The sequence below is a fragment of the Pan paniscus genome, chromosome Y (assembly GCF_029289425.2).
Source record: "Pan paniscus chromosome Y, NHGRI_mPanPan1-v2.0_pri, whole genome shotgun sequence".
NCBI classification, from domain to species: Eukaryota; Metazoa; Chordata; class Mammalia; order Primates; family Hominidae; genus Pan; species Pan paniscus.
The window spans coordinates 38005668-38019290 of NC_073273.2; the positions used below are offsets into that span (position 1 = coordinate 38005668).

At 45.2% G+C, this 13623-nt stretch overlaps 1 protein-coding gene across 1 annotated transcript; it reads left to right on the forward strand.

Moving 5' to 3' along the window:
• Positions 1-2893: 2893 nt before the first annotated feature.
• On the forward strand, positions 2894-13147 carry LOC129395550 (arylsulfatase L-like). Its single transcript, XM_055107015.2, has 2 exons — positions 2894-4350; positions 10509-13147. Exons 1-2 carry the CDS (start codon positions 4199-4201, stop codon positions 10837-10839), a joined length of 483 nt encoding a protein of 160 aa, XP_054962990.1. The 5' UTR covers positions 2894-4198; the 3' UTR covers positions 10840-13147.
• The last annotated feature ends 476 nt before the right edge of the window (positions 13148-13623 follow it).

Below are 13623 nucleotides of genomic sequence, written 5' to 3' on the forward strand. Positions count from 1 at the left end.
AAAAAAAAATAGCTGGCTGTGGTGGTGGGCGCTTGTAGTCCCAGCTACTGGGGGAGGCTAAGGCAGGAGAATGGCATGAACCTGTGAGGTGGAGCTTGCAGTGAACCAAGATTGCACCTCTGAACTCCAGCCTGTGCAACAGAGAGACTCTGTCTCAAAAAAAAAAAAAAGAAAAGAAAAGAAAAAGAAAAGAAAGAAAGAAGAGAAATATTCGGTTTAATATAAAGGATTGTGGAGGCCAGGCACAGTGGCTCACGCCTATAATCCCAACACTTTGGGAGGCCAAGGCGGGTGGCCTTGAGGTCAGGAGTTTGAGACCAGCCTGGCCAACATGGTGAAACCGCATCTCTACCAAAAATACAAAAATTAGCTGGATGTGGTGGTGTGTGCCTGTAAGCGCAGTTATTCGGGAGGCCGAGGCAGGAGAATTGCTTGAACCTAGGAGGCAGAGGTTGCAGTAAGCTGAGATGTCGCCACTGTACTCCAGCCTGGGCAACAAAGCAAGACTCCATCTCACAAAAAAAATAAAATAAAATAAAATAAAGTTTGTGGAGGCCCAAGTTCTTATTTGCAGAAGAAGCCTTCAGGTACTAGGCTTCAGAGAGGAGAAGAGGTAGACAATGTTTCTTATCAGACCTAAAGTCTATGTGGATGTTAATACCAGAGAGGTATCATGAGGCATCTTCAACCCCTGCTTCCCATCATGGCCTGAAACAGTCTCTTAGGTTAAATTTTAAAAGAGCTCTGACTAGGCCAGGCACAGTGGCTCACACCTGTAATCCCAGCACTTTGGGAGGCCGAGGCAGGCAGATCACGAGGTCAGGAGTTTGAGACCTCTGGCCAACATAGTGAAACCCCGTCTTCACTAAAAATACAAAAAATTAGCTGAATGTGTTGGTATGTGCCTGTAATCTCAGCTACTCGAAAGGCTGAGGCAGGAGAATCACGTCAACCCAGGAGGCGGAGGTTGCAGTGAGCTGAGATCGTGCCATTGCACTCTAGCCTGGGCAACAATACGAGACTCTGTCTCAAAAAAAAAAAAAAAGATCTCTGACTAAGGAGGAAGTCCATTCAGATGGTTGAGGGACCTCAGAATTTCATTTTTGTTTTACGACCACTATTTATTTTCATTCTTAAAATTTATTATTATTATTTATTTTTATTAAGACAGAGTCTGGCCCTGTCTCCCGGGCTGGAATGGAGTGGTACAGTCTCGGCTCACTGCAACCTCTGCCTCCTGGGCTCAAGTGATCCTCCAGCCTCAGTGACTACAAATAGCTAAGACTACAGGTGCGCACAATCACTCCTGGCTAATTTTTGTATTTTTGTAGAGAGGGGGTTTTGCCATGTTGCCCAGGCTGGTCGCGAACTCCTCACTTCAATTGATCCTCCTACCTTGGCCTCCCAAGGTAATGGGATGACAGGCGTTAAGCCACCACATGTGGCCTACCACTGTGTATTTTCAGAACATTTCATCACCTCACAAAAAAATCCTGTACTCACAGCAGTCACTCCCTTTTCCCCTGTGCTAACATCCATCACCCAAAAACTTATTTTTGGTTTATTATTTAATTTTTAAAATTTTTTTGTAAAGATAGGGTCTTGTTATGTTGCCCAGGCTGGTCTGAAACTCCTGAACTCAAGCAGTTCTCCCAACTGGGCCTCCCAAAGTGCTGGGATACCAGGCGTGAGCCACCATGCCTGGCCACAAAATTATTTTGTATCATCATATATTTTCCTACTCTAGACATTTATGTAAATGAAATCATGCAATATGTGGGGTTTTTTGTGAATGGTTTATTTTACTTAGCATGATGTTTCTGAGGTTCAACTGTGTTGTAGAAATGTTTCATTCCTTTCCATGGCTGAATATATTCCATTGTGTGGACTCAGGTTTGAATTTTATCTTCAAACAATGCATCCAAGAAGGATAAGGCCAGGCACAGTGGCTCTCACCTGTACTTCCAGCACTTTGGGAGACCAAGGCAGGCAGATCACTTGAGGTCAGGAGTCCAGCCTGGCCCACATGGTGAAACCTCATCTCTACTAAAAATACAAAAATTAGCCAGGCATGGTGGCCCACATCTGTAATCCCAGCTGAGGAGGCTGAGGCAGGAGAATTGCTTGAACCTGCGAGGTGAAGGTTGCAGCGAGCTGAGATTGTGCACTGCACTCTCGCCTGGGTGACAGAGTAAGACTCTGTCTCAAAAAAAAAAAAAAAAAAAAAGGAAGAAGGGTGGACACCTAGCTGGCCACATTATATTCAAAGCTGTATTCCATTGTTTCCAAACACGCCATTATTTCGTGTACCACAAAGATTCTAAAATGTGCTGCCCCATGTACAAGACTTCACACTGTTGTGCTTACACATTTTGTCTTCTCCCTGCTTAGAGAGCTTTATTTTTCAGTCCTTGAAAGAGCCTTTTTGGACTAATGTTGGCAAGTATACCTATGATGTTTATTTGCTTTGAAGTAGATGGATCCACCAATCTAGTACATATGTAAAACGGAATATATAAATGCCAACTGCATCCACTAATGCCTTCCCAAAACAACTTCACATTGAAGGCCTGACTCCTCAGAAACCTTCTTTATCTCATTGCCATTGACGTTAATGTATCCTCTACCCAATCTGGTTTTCTGTGCCATGAAGAATGTCAGTATTATAAACTGGGGGAGCTTTAAGCAACAGGAATTTATCCTGTCCCAGCCCTGGAGATCAAGAGTTTCAGATCAAGGTTTCTCCGGGAAATGTTCCCTCCAGAAGATCTAGGGGAGGCTTCTCCCTGCCTCTGCCAACTCCTGGGGGCCCCAGGTGTCCTTGAGCCTGTGGCCACATCACTCCAGTCTCTGCCTCCATCTCTATGTGGCCTTCTCCTCTGTGTCTGTGTCTCCTCTTCTGTCTCTTAGAATGCTGTCATTGGACTTAGAGTCCATCCTTCTCCATGATGATCTTGAGATACTTAATTGCATCTACAAGGACCCCTTTTAAAAATAAGGTCCCATTCACATAATCTGGAAATCAGGATGTGGATATATCTTTTAGGAGGACTACACTGCAATCTACTGCAATTGAATCCACTTCTTTCTGGATGCTCTAGGGGAGGCTCCTTCCTGCCTCTCCCAGTTACCGGGGGCTCCAGGCATCCCTGGGCTTGTGGCCACATCACTCCAGTCTCTGCCTCCGTCTCCATATGGCCTTCTCCTCTGTGTCCATGTCTCCTCTTCTATCTCTTAGAAGGACATCTGTCATTGAATTTAGGGCTACCCTAATCCAGGATTGTCTCAAAGTCCTTAACTTGATTATGTCTGCAAACCCCCTATTTCCAAATAAAGTCTCATTTATAGGCTCTGGGAGATATGACATGAACATGTTTTGGGGTCACCATTCAATACATTGCAGTTGTACCCACTTTCTTCTTGAGCCTCTAGGGGAGGATCCTTCCTGCCGCTCCCAGCGCATGGGGGTTCCAGACTTCCCTGGGCTTGTGGCCACATCACTCCAGTCTCTGCTTCTGTCTCCACGTGGCCTTCTCCTCTGTGTCTGTGTCTCTTCTTCTGTCTCTTAGAAGGACATCTGTCATTGCGTTTAGGTCCACCCTAATCCAGGATTATCTCAAGGTCCTTAACTTGATTACATCTGCAAAAACCCTATTTCCAAATAAAGTCTCATTTATAGGCTCTGGGAGACATGACATGAACATGTTTTGGGGTCACCATTCAATACATTGCAGTTGTATCCACTTTCTTCTTGAGGCTCTAGGGGAGGATCCTTCCTGCCACTCCCAGTGCCTGGGGGTTCCAGACGTCCCTGCGCTTGTGGCCACATCATTCCTGTCTCTGACTCCATCTCCACATGGCCTTCTCCTCTATGGAATGAGGACTCTTATAAGGACAAGAGCCATTTGCAGTGAAGGACCCAACTTAATCCAATGCACACTAACCAACAACAAGGTTAATAAAAAATATAAAATCAAACCTCTAAAGGGGAACTACATGAGATTGAATGTTTTAATGTCACTAAAACAGAGAGAAAGAAAGAGAAGGGGAAAGAGAGAGAGAGAAATTGAGATACTCAGGGGGAGAGAAACTTAAAAGAAGTGAAACAAGCAGAAAGGTTAAATCACCGAAGCTGAGCATTTATTTCTGGTTTTTAACCACTTTCTTTTGTTTCTGTTCAAACACAGGTGGGAAGGGCATGGGAGGATGGGAAGGTGGGATCTGCATGCCTGGGATCTTCCGCTGGCCCGGGCTGCTCCTGGCCGGCCGAGTGATTGGCGAGCCCATGAGTCTGATGGACGTGTTCCCCACCGTGGTCCAGCTGGTGGGCGGCGAGGTGCCCCAGGACAGGTACAGAACAACCCAAAGAAACAATTCAGCTTTGCACAGACACAGCAACACTTATGGAAAATGAAAATGTCACTTTGGCTTTGCAGTAAGGCGTCCCTGAAATTGTTCCCCGATCAAACTGAGGGTCGGGCTGCTTAGTCTCATGGCCCAATAACGAGATGCAAATGAACGAGGAAAGAAAGGAGTTTTATTTCTGTAACCAGATACAGGGAGAAGGCTGGAAATGATCACTAGACCAACTCCAAATTACAAAGTTTTCCAGAGCTTCTATACCTTCTAAGCTGTATGTCCACATGTAAGCGTGCATCCATCTAGACATAAGTGATTCAACTTCCTTTCATCTAGAACTAAGCTCTGAGTCCTGAGGACCTTCCTCTGGAACCTCAGTAAATTGACTTAATCTAGATGGTTCCAGGTGCTGGGGTGATTACCCTTATCTTGTCTTCTGCTAAGCATGGAGGTTTGGGGAGTTCCTTTAGACCCCCAATAAAACTTCATTGTGGAGGTCTGGGGAGTTTCTTCAGACCCCCAGTAAAATGTGTTTAATCCTAAATGGGTCCAGTTAAGAATTCCTTCCTTGTCTTGTCATGCTTCAAGGCCTAGGAGAGCACTGGGCCAAACTCTTGGTGGGCTTTTGTTAGATTCCAGCCTTTGTATAAGGGCCTGGGTCTTTCAGCTTTTTTTTCTTTTTCTTTTTTTTTATTGAGACCAAGTCTTGCTCTGTCACCCAGGATGGAGTGCAGTGGTGCAATCTAGGCTCACTGCAACCCTTCTGGGTTCAGCCCTCCTGGGTTCAAGGGATCCTCCTGCTTCAGCCTCCCTAGTAGCTGGGATTACAATCATGTGCCACCACAACTGGCTAATTTTTGTATTTTTAGTTGAGATGGGGTTTCACCGTGTTGGCCAGGGTGGTCTCAAACTTCTGACCTCTGGTGATCCACCCACCTTGACCTCCAGAAGTGCTGGGATTACAGGTGTGAGCCACCGTACCCGGCCAATTAATTACTTTTAACCAAACAGGTGATGTTTGGTGATGACTAATGTGGGTAGCTGCTGCATGCTTCTTCTAAGCGTGCTAACGCACACACATGCCTTCCATCCATCTGCGTTCACACCCAGACTTTCCCTCCACTGATACAATATAAGGAGAGTGCAGCACCTGGGGCTGGGGCTGATGGATGCTGGAGGGACAAATGTCCAAAGTCCCTGTTCCAACCCTGAGCCATGCCATGTTCCTTCCTGCGTTGTGATTGACAGCCAGGACCTTCTGCCCTTGCTTCTGGTGACAGCCTAGCATTCAGACCACGATTCCTGATGCATTACTGTGAGAAGTTTCTGCACTCAGCCAGGTGGCATCAATGGGACAGTGAGTAGGGGAGCCCCTTCCTAACACTCTTTGGGAAAGAGTCCCTCTATGCAGGAAAGCACCATGCCCTAGAACAGGCTGGGAATGGAGCTGCATTCCAGATTCCATCTCCATGTCTCCACACTTCTGTTTTTCTTCAGGAGCTTTTAAAATTTAGTTTTTGTCAATATGTATCCTTCTCATTCCAGTGACATACCTTCTGAGATCACCTGTCAATCGTCTTAAAACAATGGGAAGGGGGTTGTTACCTATAGTTTAAGCACCTTGTATGGTCTGTATTTCATTCTTTTTTTCCCTGCACTATATGAAGTGCAACTTTTATCATCACACACACGTATATGCATGCATACACATGCACACACACATGCTTGCACACACATGTGTTCAAGACTTTTCTAATCCTCTTTTTTTCTTATTTTTTGTAATAATTTTTTTGATACTAGTCTTTCTTTGTCTCTCAGGCTGGAGTGCGGTGGCGTGATCTTGGCTCACTGCACCTGCAGTCTCCTGGGTTCAAGCGATTCTCCTGACTCAGCCTCCTGTGTAGCTGAGATTACAGGTGCCCACTACCACACTGGCTAACTTCTTGTATTTTTAGTAAAGAGAGGGTTTCACCATGTTGGGCAGGCTGGTCTCGAACTCCTGGCCTCAAGTGATCCACCTGCTTTTGGTATCCCAAAGAGTTGGGATTACAGGCCTGAGCCACCATGCCTGGCCTCCAGTTTTTCTTATTAAACTGAAACAAGGTCTCAGTATGCTGCCCAGGCTGGTCTCAAACTCCTGGGCTCAAGCGATCCACCCATCTTGACCTCCCAAAAAGCTGAAATTATAGGTGTGAGCCACTATGCCCAGCCTTTTGTAGTCCATTTTATGCATCTAGATGTGCTTCCAAATGTTTTACCCACCTGACCTTAACACAATTTCATCTTCTTTGTTAACAATTATAACTTTGTAATATAAACAAACACATGCTTACTGAATACTTTTTGCTTCCCTAAATTTTCTTGGTCTTTTGACTCCCATGTCCTCTCAAAAGAGCTATGAAATCATTTGCAAGTTTAAAAAAGAAAAAAAAATGCCACAGAAGTATTAATCATCTCTGCATTTGATGGTTCATTACCTTTAAAACACTAGCTCTGTCCACACTGAAATATGCTACATTTCTCTATTTAGTTAATTCTTCATATTTAAAAAAGTATTTATTTCATTAAGAACTTGTCCTCTTGTTAAGTAATTGCATTTTTTGTTTGTTTGTTTTTGTTCTTCCTTTTTTTTTGAGACAGTCTTCTTCTGTCCCCCAGGCTGGAATGCAGTGTTTCCATCTTGGCTCACTGCAACCTCTGCCTTCCAGGCTCAAGCAGTCCTCCCACCTCAGCCTCCCAAGTAGCTTGGACTACAGGTGCATGCCACCGTGCCCAGCTAACTTTTTACTTTTCATAGAGATGGGGGTCTCCCTACATTGCCTAGGCTGGCATCGAACTCCTGAGCTCCTGCAATCCTCTTGTCTCAGCCTCCCAAAGTGCTGGAACTACAGGCATGAGCCACTGCACCTGGACTTCATTGTGTTTTATTTATTTATTTTTGAGTTTTTGAGACAGTCTCACTCTGTCACCCAGGCTATAGTGCAATGGCTGGTCTCGAACTCCTGACGAGGTGAAGTGATCCTCCCGCCCACTTTGGCCTCCCAAAGTGCTGGGATTACAGGCTTGAGACACCATTCGTGGCCTTCATTGTCTTTTAATTGCTTGTATATGTATGGCTATGTTTACCAGAGCTTTATAGGATCTTTCTGTCATTCTCTGTCATTTTAAAAAAATCCAGCTCTTGGATTTACTTAACAATTGTATTCTTTAATTTTATAAATGATTGATTTCCGCTTCTAACTTTGTGTTCAGACAAGAGAGTTCTACCTGTTTGACTTTATCAAATTCTCTTTTTTTCCTTTATGCTTCCCTTTCTGTAGCTTTGTCTTGTCTTGATGTTTTTCATCTTTTCTGGATTTGCTTGACAGACGTGGTTTTCTTTGGTCTTTTTCCAAGATTTGATAAGATCTGTATCCTCTTATGATTCAGTTGGCTGAAGATTTCTCAAAAGAATTGTCTAGATATCTCCAGGTATCTGAATCAACAGTGAATTTTTTTTTTTTTTTTGAGACAGAGTCTTGCTCCGTCACCCAGGCTAGAGTGCAGTAGCGTGATCTCAGCTCATTGCAACCTCCGCCTCCCAGGTTCAAGCCTCAGCCACCCAAGTAGCTGGGATTATAGGCACCTGCCACCACAGCAAGCAATTTTTTTTTTTAAAGACAGCTTCTCACTCTGTCACCCAGGCTGGAGTGCAGTGGTATGATCTCGGCTCCCTGCAACCTCTGTCACCCAGGTTCAAGTTATTGTCCTGCCTTGGCCTCCTGAGTAGCTGGGATTACAGGCCCCTGCCACTGTGCCTGGCTACTTTTTGTAGTTTTAGTAGAGACAGGGTTTCACCATCTTGGCCAGGTGGGTCTCAAACTCCTGATCTCAGGTGACCCGCCTGCCTCAGCCTCCCAAAGTGCTGGGATTGCAGACATGAGCCACCATGCCCGGCCAAAAAAATATCATTTACAGTCTCTTTTATTTGATGGCATTACAATAGATTTTTTTTTTCTTAGTCTCTCTTCCTTTTCTTTCTTTTTTTTTAATTTTGAGACAGAGTCTTATTCTGTTGCCCAGGCTGGAGTGCAGCAGCTCAATCTTGGCTCACTGCAACCTCTGCCTCCCCTGTTCAAGAGATTCTCCTGCCTCAGCCTCCTAAGTAACTAGGATTACAGGCGTGCATCCCCTCGCCAGGCTAATTTTGTATATTTTTTATAATAAGTTGAACTTGAACCACTTAAATGCCCTGAACCTACTTTTTCCTTCTATTTTTTTTTAATTTCTTTTCATTTTTCTAGAGGTGGTATCTCACTATGTTGCATAGGTCGGTCTCAAACTCCTGGGCTCAATCAATCCTCCTCCCTCAGCCTTCCAAACTGCTGGGATTATACGCATAAGCCAGTGATCTGAGGACAGGCTCATCTTGTCGCTGCCTCATGGCCTTTGTACGAACCATTCCAACCACATGGAATGCACTCAGAGGACTGGACCTCCACATGGCTGGCTCACTGTTGATGTGCATGTCCTAAGTCAAATATTACCTTCTCAAGCAGGCTTCTGGGATGAAAACCAAGTCCCCTGAACTGCACTCACACAAACCTCCACTGTTAACTATCCATCACCCATCATGTGAACCAACTGTACTTAATTTGGAGCACTTACACCTGGCCACAATTTTCTGTTTTGTTTTGTATTGTTTTGTTTTACTTTAAATAGATGTGGGGCCTTGCTGTGTTGCCCAGGCTTATCTGAAACTCTTCTATGCAGGCAGTCCTCCTACCTCACACTCCCTGAGTGCTGGATTATAGGCGTGACTGCATGTCAGTCACTCTAATCTATCTATCTATCTATCTATCTATCTATCTATCTATCTATCTATCCATCCATCCAATCATTCATCTCCCTATCCATCTATGAATTATATTTATCTATTTATCTATGAATATCTGTCTATCTGTCCATGTATCTATGAATGATAGTTTTCTATTTATCTGTGAATATCTCTCTCTGTCCATCTGTCTATCCATCCATCCCTATCTATCTATCTATCTATCTATCTATCATCTATCATCTGTGAGTGATGTCCATCTACTTATCTATGAATGATATTTATCTGTGGTCTATCTACCTATCTATCTATCTAATCTATCATCTGTGAATGACAGGGTCTTCCCCTGTTCCTCAGGCTGCATACAGCGCACTGGCATAATCACAGCTCGCTGCAGCCTCAATCTCCTGGTCTCAAGTGATCCTCCTACCTCAGCCTCCTGAGTAGCTGGGACTATGGGCGTGAGTGCATGCCCATCCGGTCTATCTATCTATCTATCTATCTATTTGTCTATCTATCTATCTATCATCTATCATCTGTGAATGATGTCTATCTACTTATCTATGAATGATATTTATCTGTGGTTATCTATCTATCTATATCATCTGTGAATGACAGGGTCTTCCTCTGTTCCTCAGGCTGCAGTGCACTGGCATAATCACAGCTCACTGCAGCCTCAACCTCCTGGGCTCAAGTGATCCTCCTACCTCAGCCTCCTGAGTAGCTGGGACTATGGTTGTGAGTGCATGCCCATCTGGTCTATCTTATCTATCTATCTATGAATGACAGGGTCTCACTCTATTGCCTAGCTTGGAGTGCAGTGGCATGATCATAGCTCACTGTAGCTTTGACCCCCTGGACTCAAGCAATTCCAACCTCAGCTTCCTGAGTAGCTAGGACTATGGCATACACACCACACTGAGCTAATTTTATTTTATTTTTTTTAATGGAGGCCAGGCATAATGGCTCATGCCTGTAATCCCAGCACTTTGCGAGGCTAAGGTGAGCACATAATGAGGTCAGGAGTTTAAGACCAGCTTGGCCAACATAAGGAAACCCCGTCTCTATGAAAAATTTAAAAAAAATTTAGCCAAGCATGGTGGCAGGCACCTGTAATCCCAGCTACTCAGGAGGCTGAGGCAGGAGAATCACTTGAACCTGGGAGATGGAGGTTGCAATGAGCCAAGATTGCACCACTGCACTCTAGCCTGGGTGACAGACCAAGACTCTTGCACAAAAAAAAGAAAAATTACCTTTTAGCCCTATGAAGATGCCATTCTCCAGCAAGGCACCCTATTTCTCTATGCCAACTCTGTAATTATTATCTTTCCACCAGGAGGAACAATGCGGAACTCCACTTTGTGATGCCTGTGTTCCAGCCAGAGGGAGCTGGTGCCTGCTATGGAAGAAAGGTCTGCCTGTGCTTTGGGGAAAAAGTAGTCCACCATGATCCACCTTTGCTCTTTGACCTCTCAAGAGACCCTTCTGAGACCCACATCCTCACACCAGCCTCAGAGCCCGTGTTCTATCAGGTGATGGAACGAGTCCAGCAGGCAGTGCGAGAACACCAGCGGACACTCAGCCCAGTTCCTCTGCAGTTGGACAGGCTGGGCAACATCTGGAGACCGTGGCTGCAGCCCTGCTGTGGCCCATTCCCCCTCTGCTAGTGCCTTAGGGAAGATGACCCACAATAAATGTCTGCAGTGAAAAGCTGGAGCCCTGATTCCTAAATTTGTCACTCAAATTGAAACAAACCAGCTGGCCATGGTGGCTGTCATCCCAGCACTTTAGGAGGCCACCACAGGAGGATCACTCCCGTGATCAAAACCAACCTGGTCAACATGATGAAATTCTAGCTCTACAAAACAAAAATAAAAAAAAAATTAGCCTGCATGGTGGCACACGCCTATAGTTCTAGCTTCTCAGGAGGCTAAGGCAGGAGGATCATTTGAGCACAGGAGTTGGAGGCTGCACTCAGCTATGATTGTACCACTGCACCCCAGCCTGGGCAACAGAGCAAGACCCTGTCTTAAAAAAGAAAGAAAACAAAAAATGAAACAAACTTCGGTGTCAGGTTAAGGCATCTATGTGCATAAGGATGAATCGTTTCTCCCTGACAGAAACAAAGAAAGGCGAGAAAAAGTAGAAATGAACAATAAACACTGGCCAGGTGCAGTGGCTTACTCCTGTAATCCCAACACTTTGGGATGCAGAGACGGGCAGATCACTTGGGGTCAGGAGTTCAAGACCAGCCTGGCCAACATGGTGAAACTCCATCTCTATCAAAAAAAGAAAAAAAAAAAAAAGGCTGGCATGGTGGCGTACACCTGTAATCCCACCTACTCAGGAGGCTGAGACAGAAGAATTGCTGGAAGCCAGGAGGCGGAGGTTGCAGTGAGCTGAGATCACACCACTGCACTCCAGCATGGGTGACAGAACAAGACTATGTCTCACCAAAAAAAAATAAATAAACAAACATTAATAATGCACTGTTGAATGATCACTCAGACACCCAAACTGGAGAGGTAAAGTATCTCCTGGAGTAGGGGAGGATTCTGTCAATGGATCCTAACTCAGTCCAGAAGAGGCTGCCCTGTAGCCCAAAACAGCACAAGTCCCAGGAAAGGTGTCTCTGTGACCTACAGATTTGCACATGAACAGGAGATAGGTTCCAAAGATAAAAACTGGCACTGATGTGGCTTTGTCTGTGGTGCTCATTTATAGTGTCTGTTTATCGTTTACAACCACAAGGATGTACAGTCCTTTCCATTGGAATTGTTTTCAGTCCCCAGTGCCCCAGGTAATTAGGGCAAATTCAGGCTTTGGAATCTGTGCTGCACAGGCAGTGTTCTCCCCAGCTCTGAGCTGCAAGGTCATTGCAAAATCAGGCTTTGCCTTACTTAATATGTCTAGGCTGCTAGAATGAAAATACCATAAAGTGGGTATCTCAAGAATATTTATTTATTGCAGTTTTAGAGGCTGGATGTCCAACACCCAGGCATGACAGAATCTGTGTCTGGGTAGAACCTGTTTTTTGGTTCACAGCTACCACCTTCTTCCCCTGTCTTCAGACAGTCATCCATCTATGTCCTAGTCTCCGATTCTTGGTTTTTTGTTTTTTTTGTTTTTGTTTTTGTTTTTGTTTTGAGACAGAATCTTGCTCTGTTGTCCAGGCTGGAGTGCAATGGTGCAATCTCAGCTCACTGCAACCTCTGCCTCAGGTTCAAGTGATTCTCCTGTCTCAGCCTCCCAAGTAGCTGAGACAATAGGCTACTTGCTCCATGCTCAACTAATTTTTGTATCATTTAGTAGAGGCAGGTTTTTGCCATGTTGCCCAGGCTGCTCTGGAACTCCTGACCTCAAGTAATCTTCCCGCCTTAGCCTCCCAAATTGCTGGGATTATAGGCATGAGTCACTGCACCCAGCCCTAATCTACTCTTCTTATAAGGACCCCACTCCTATTGGAATAGGGCCCATTCTTGTGACCTCATTTTAAAGGATGACTAAAAACCTTATTCCTGTGAGTTTGAAGGCAACACAATTCAGTCCCCACCACATTCTCCCCTGGGAGTAAGGAGGTCTTTCCAATAGCTCTTTCTGTCTCCAGATTCAAGAACAGTTCCCTCCTCCCACTCTTCCAAGACTAGGTATGTGACGAGCAATGCCCCACCTTGTCACCACTTCAAGAACATGTCCTCAAATTATCCAATCCACATCAGCCTCCAAGAATTCAGGCTGTGCATAGAGACCAAAAAGTCAAATCCATCTCCAGCCAATTCTCTTGGGTCAAGAAAGAAATAGTAAGCCAGGTGCGGTGACTCACATCTGTAGTCCCAGCACTTTAGGGCACTAAGATGGCTTCAGGCCAGGAGTTTCAGACCAGCTGGGGTGACATAGCGACACCTTGCCTCCACATAAAATTTAAATAATTAGGTGTGGTGACACATGCCTATAGTCCCACCTACTTGGGAGGCTGAAGTGAAAGAATCACTTGAGTCTCTGGCCTCCGAATGTGTTCAAGGCTGCACTGAACTATGATTGTGCCACTACACTCTAGTCTGGGTGACAGGGTGAGATCTTGTCTCTAAAAAGAAAGGAAGAAGGAAAGGAAAGAAGCAAAAAGAAAAAGGAAGGGAGGGAGGAAGGGATGGCAGGAGGAACCAGTTAACCCCTATGGCTTTCCCCATAGCCATGGCTTATGGAACAAGACCAGCACTTTGGGTCAGCTGTGCCAGATGTTCCTGGCCCATAGAGTCGCCTTTAAGATCTTCAGCATCCACTGGGGAGAGTCACCTCTGTCTCCACACTTGTCCACACTCTTGACCTTGATGGCTTTGAAGCCAAAGTCCCCAGTAGAGGCTCCATGTGCTGAAAGTCATGTGAGACCCTCAGGGTCAGGGCTTACCCACCCTTTCCATCCCCACAACCTCCCCCAAATATGACTTCTGGTA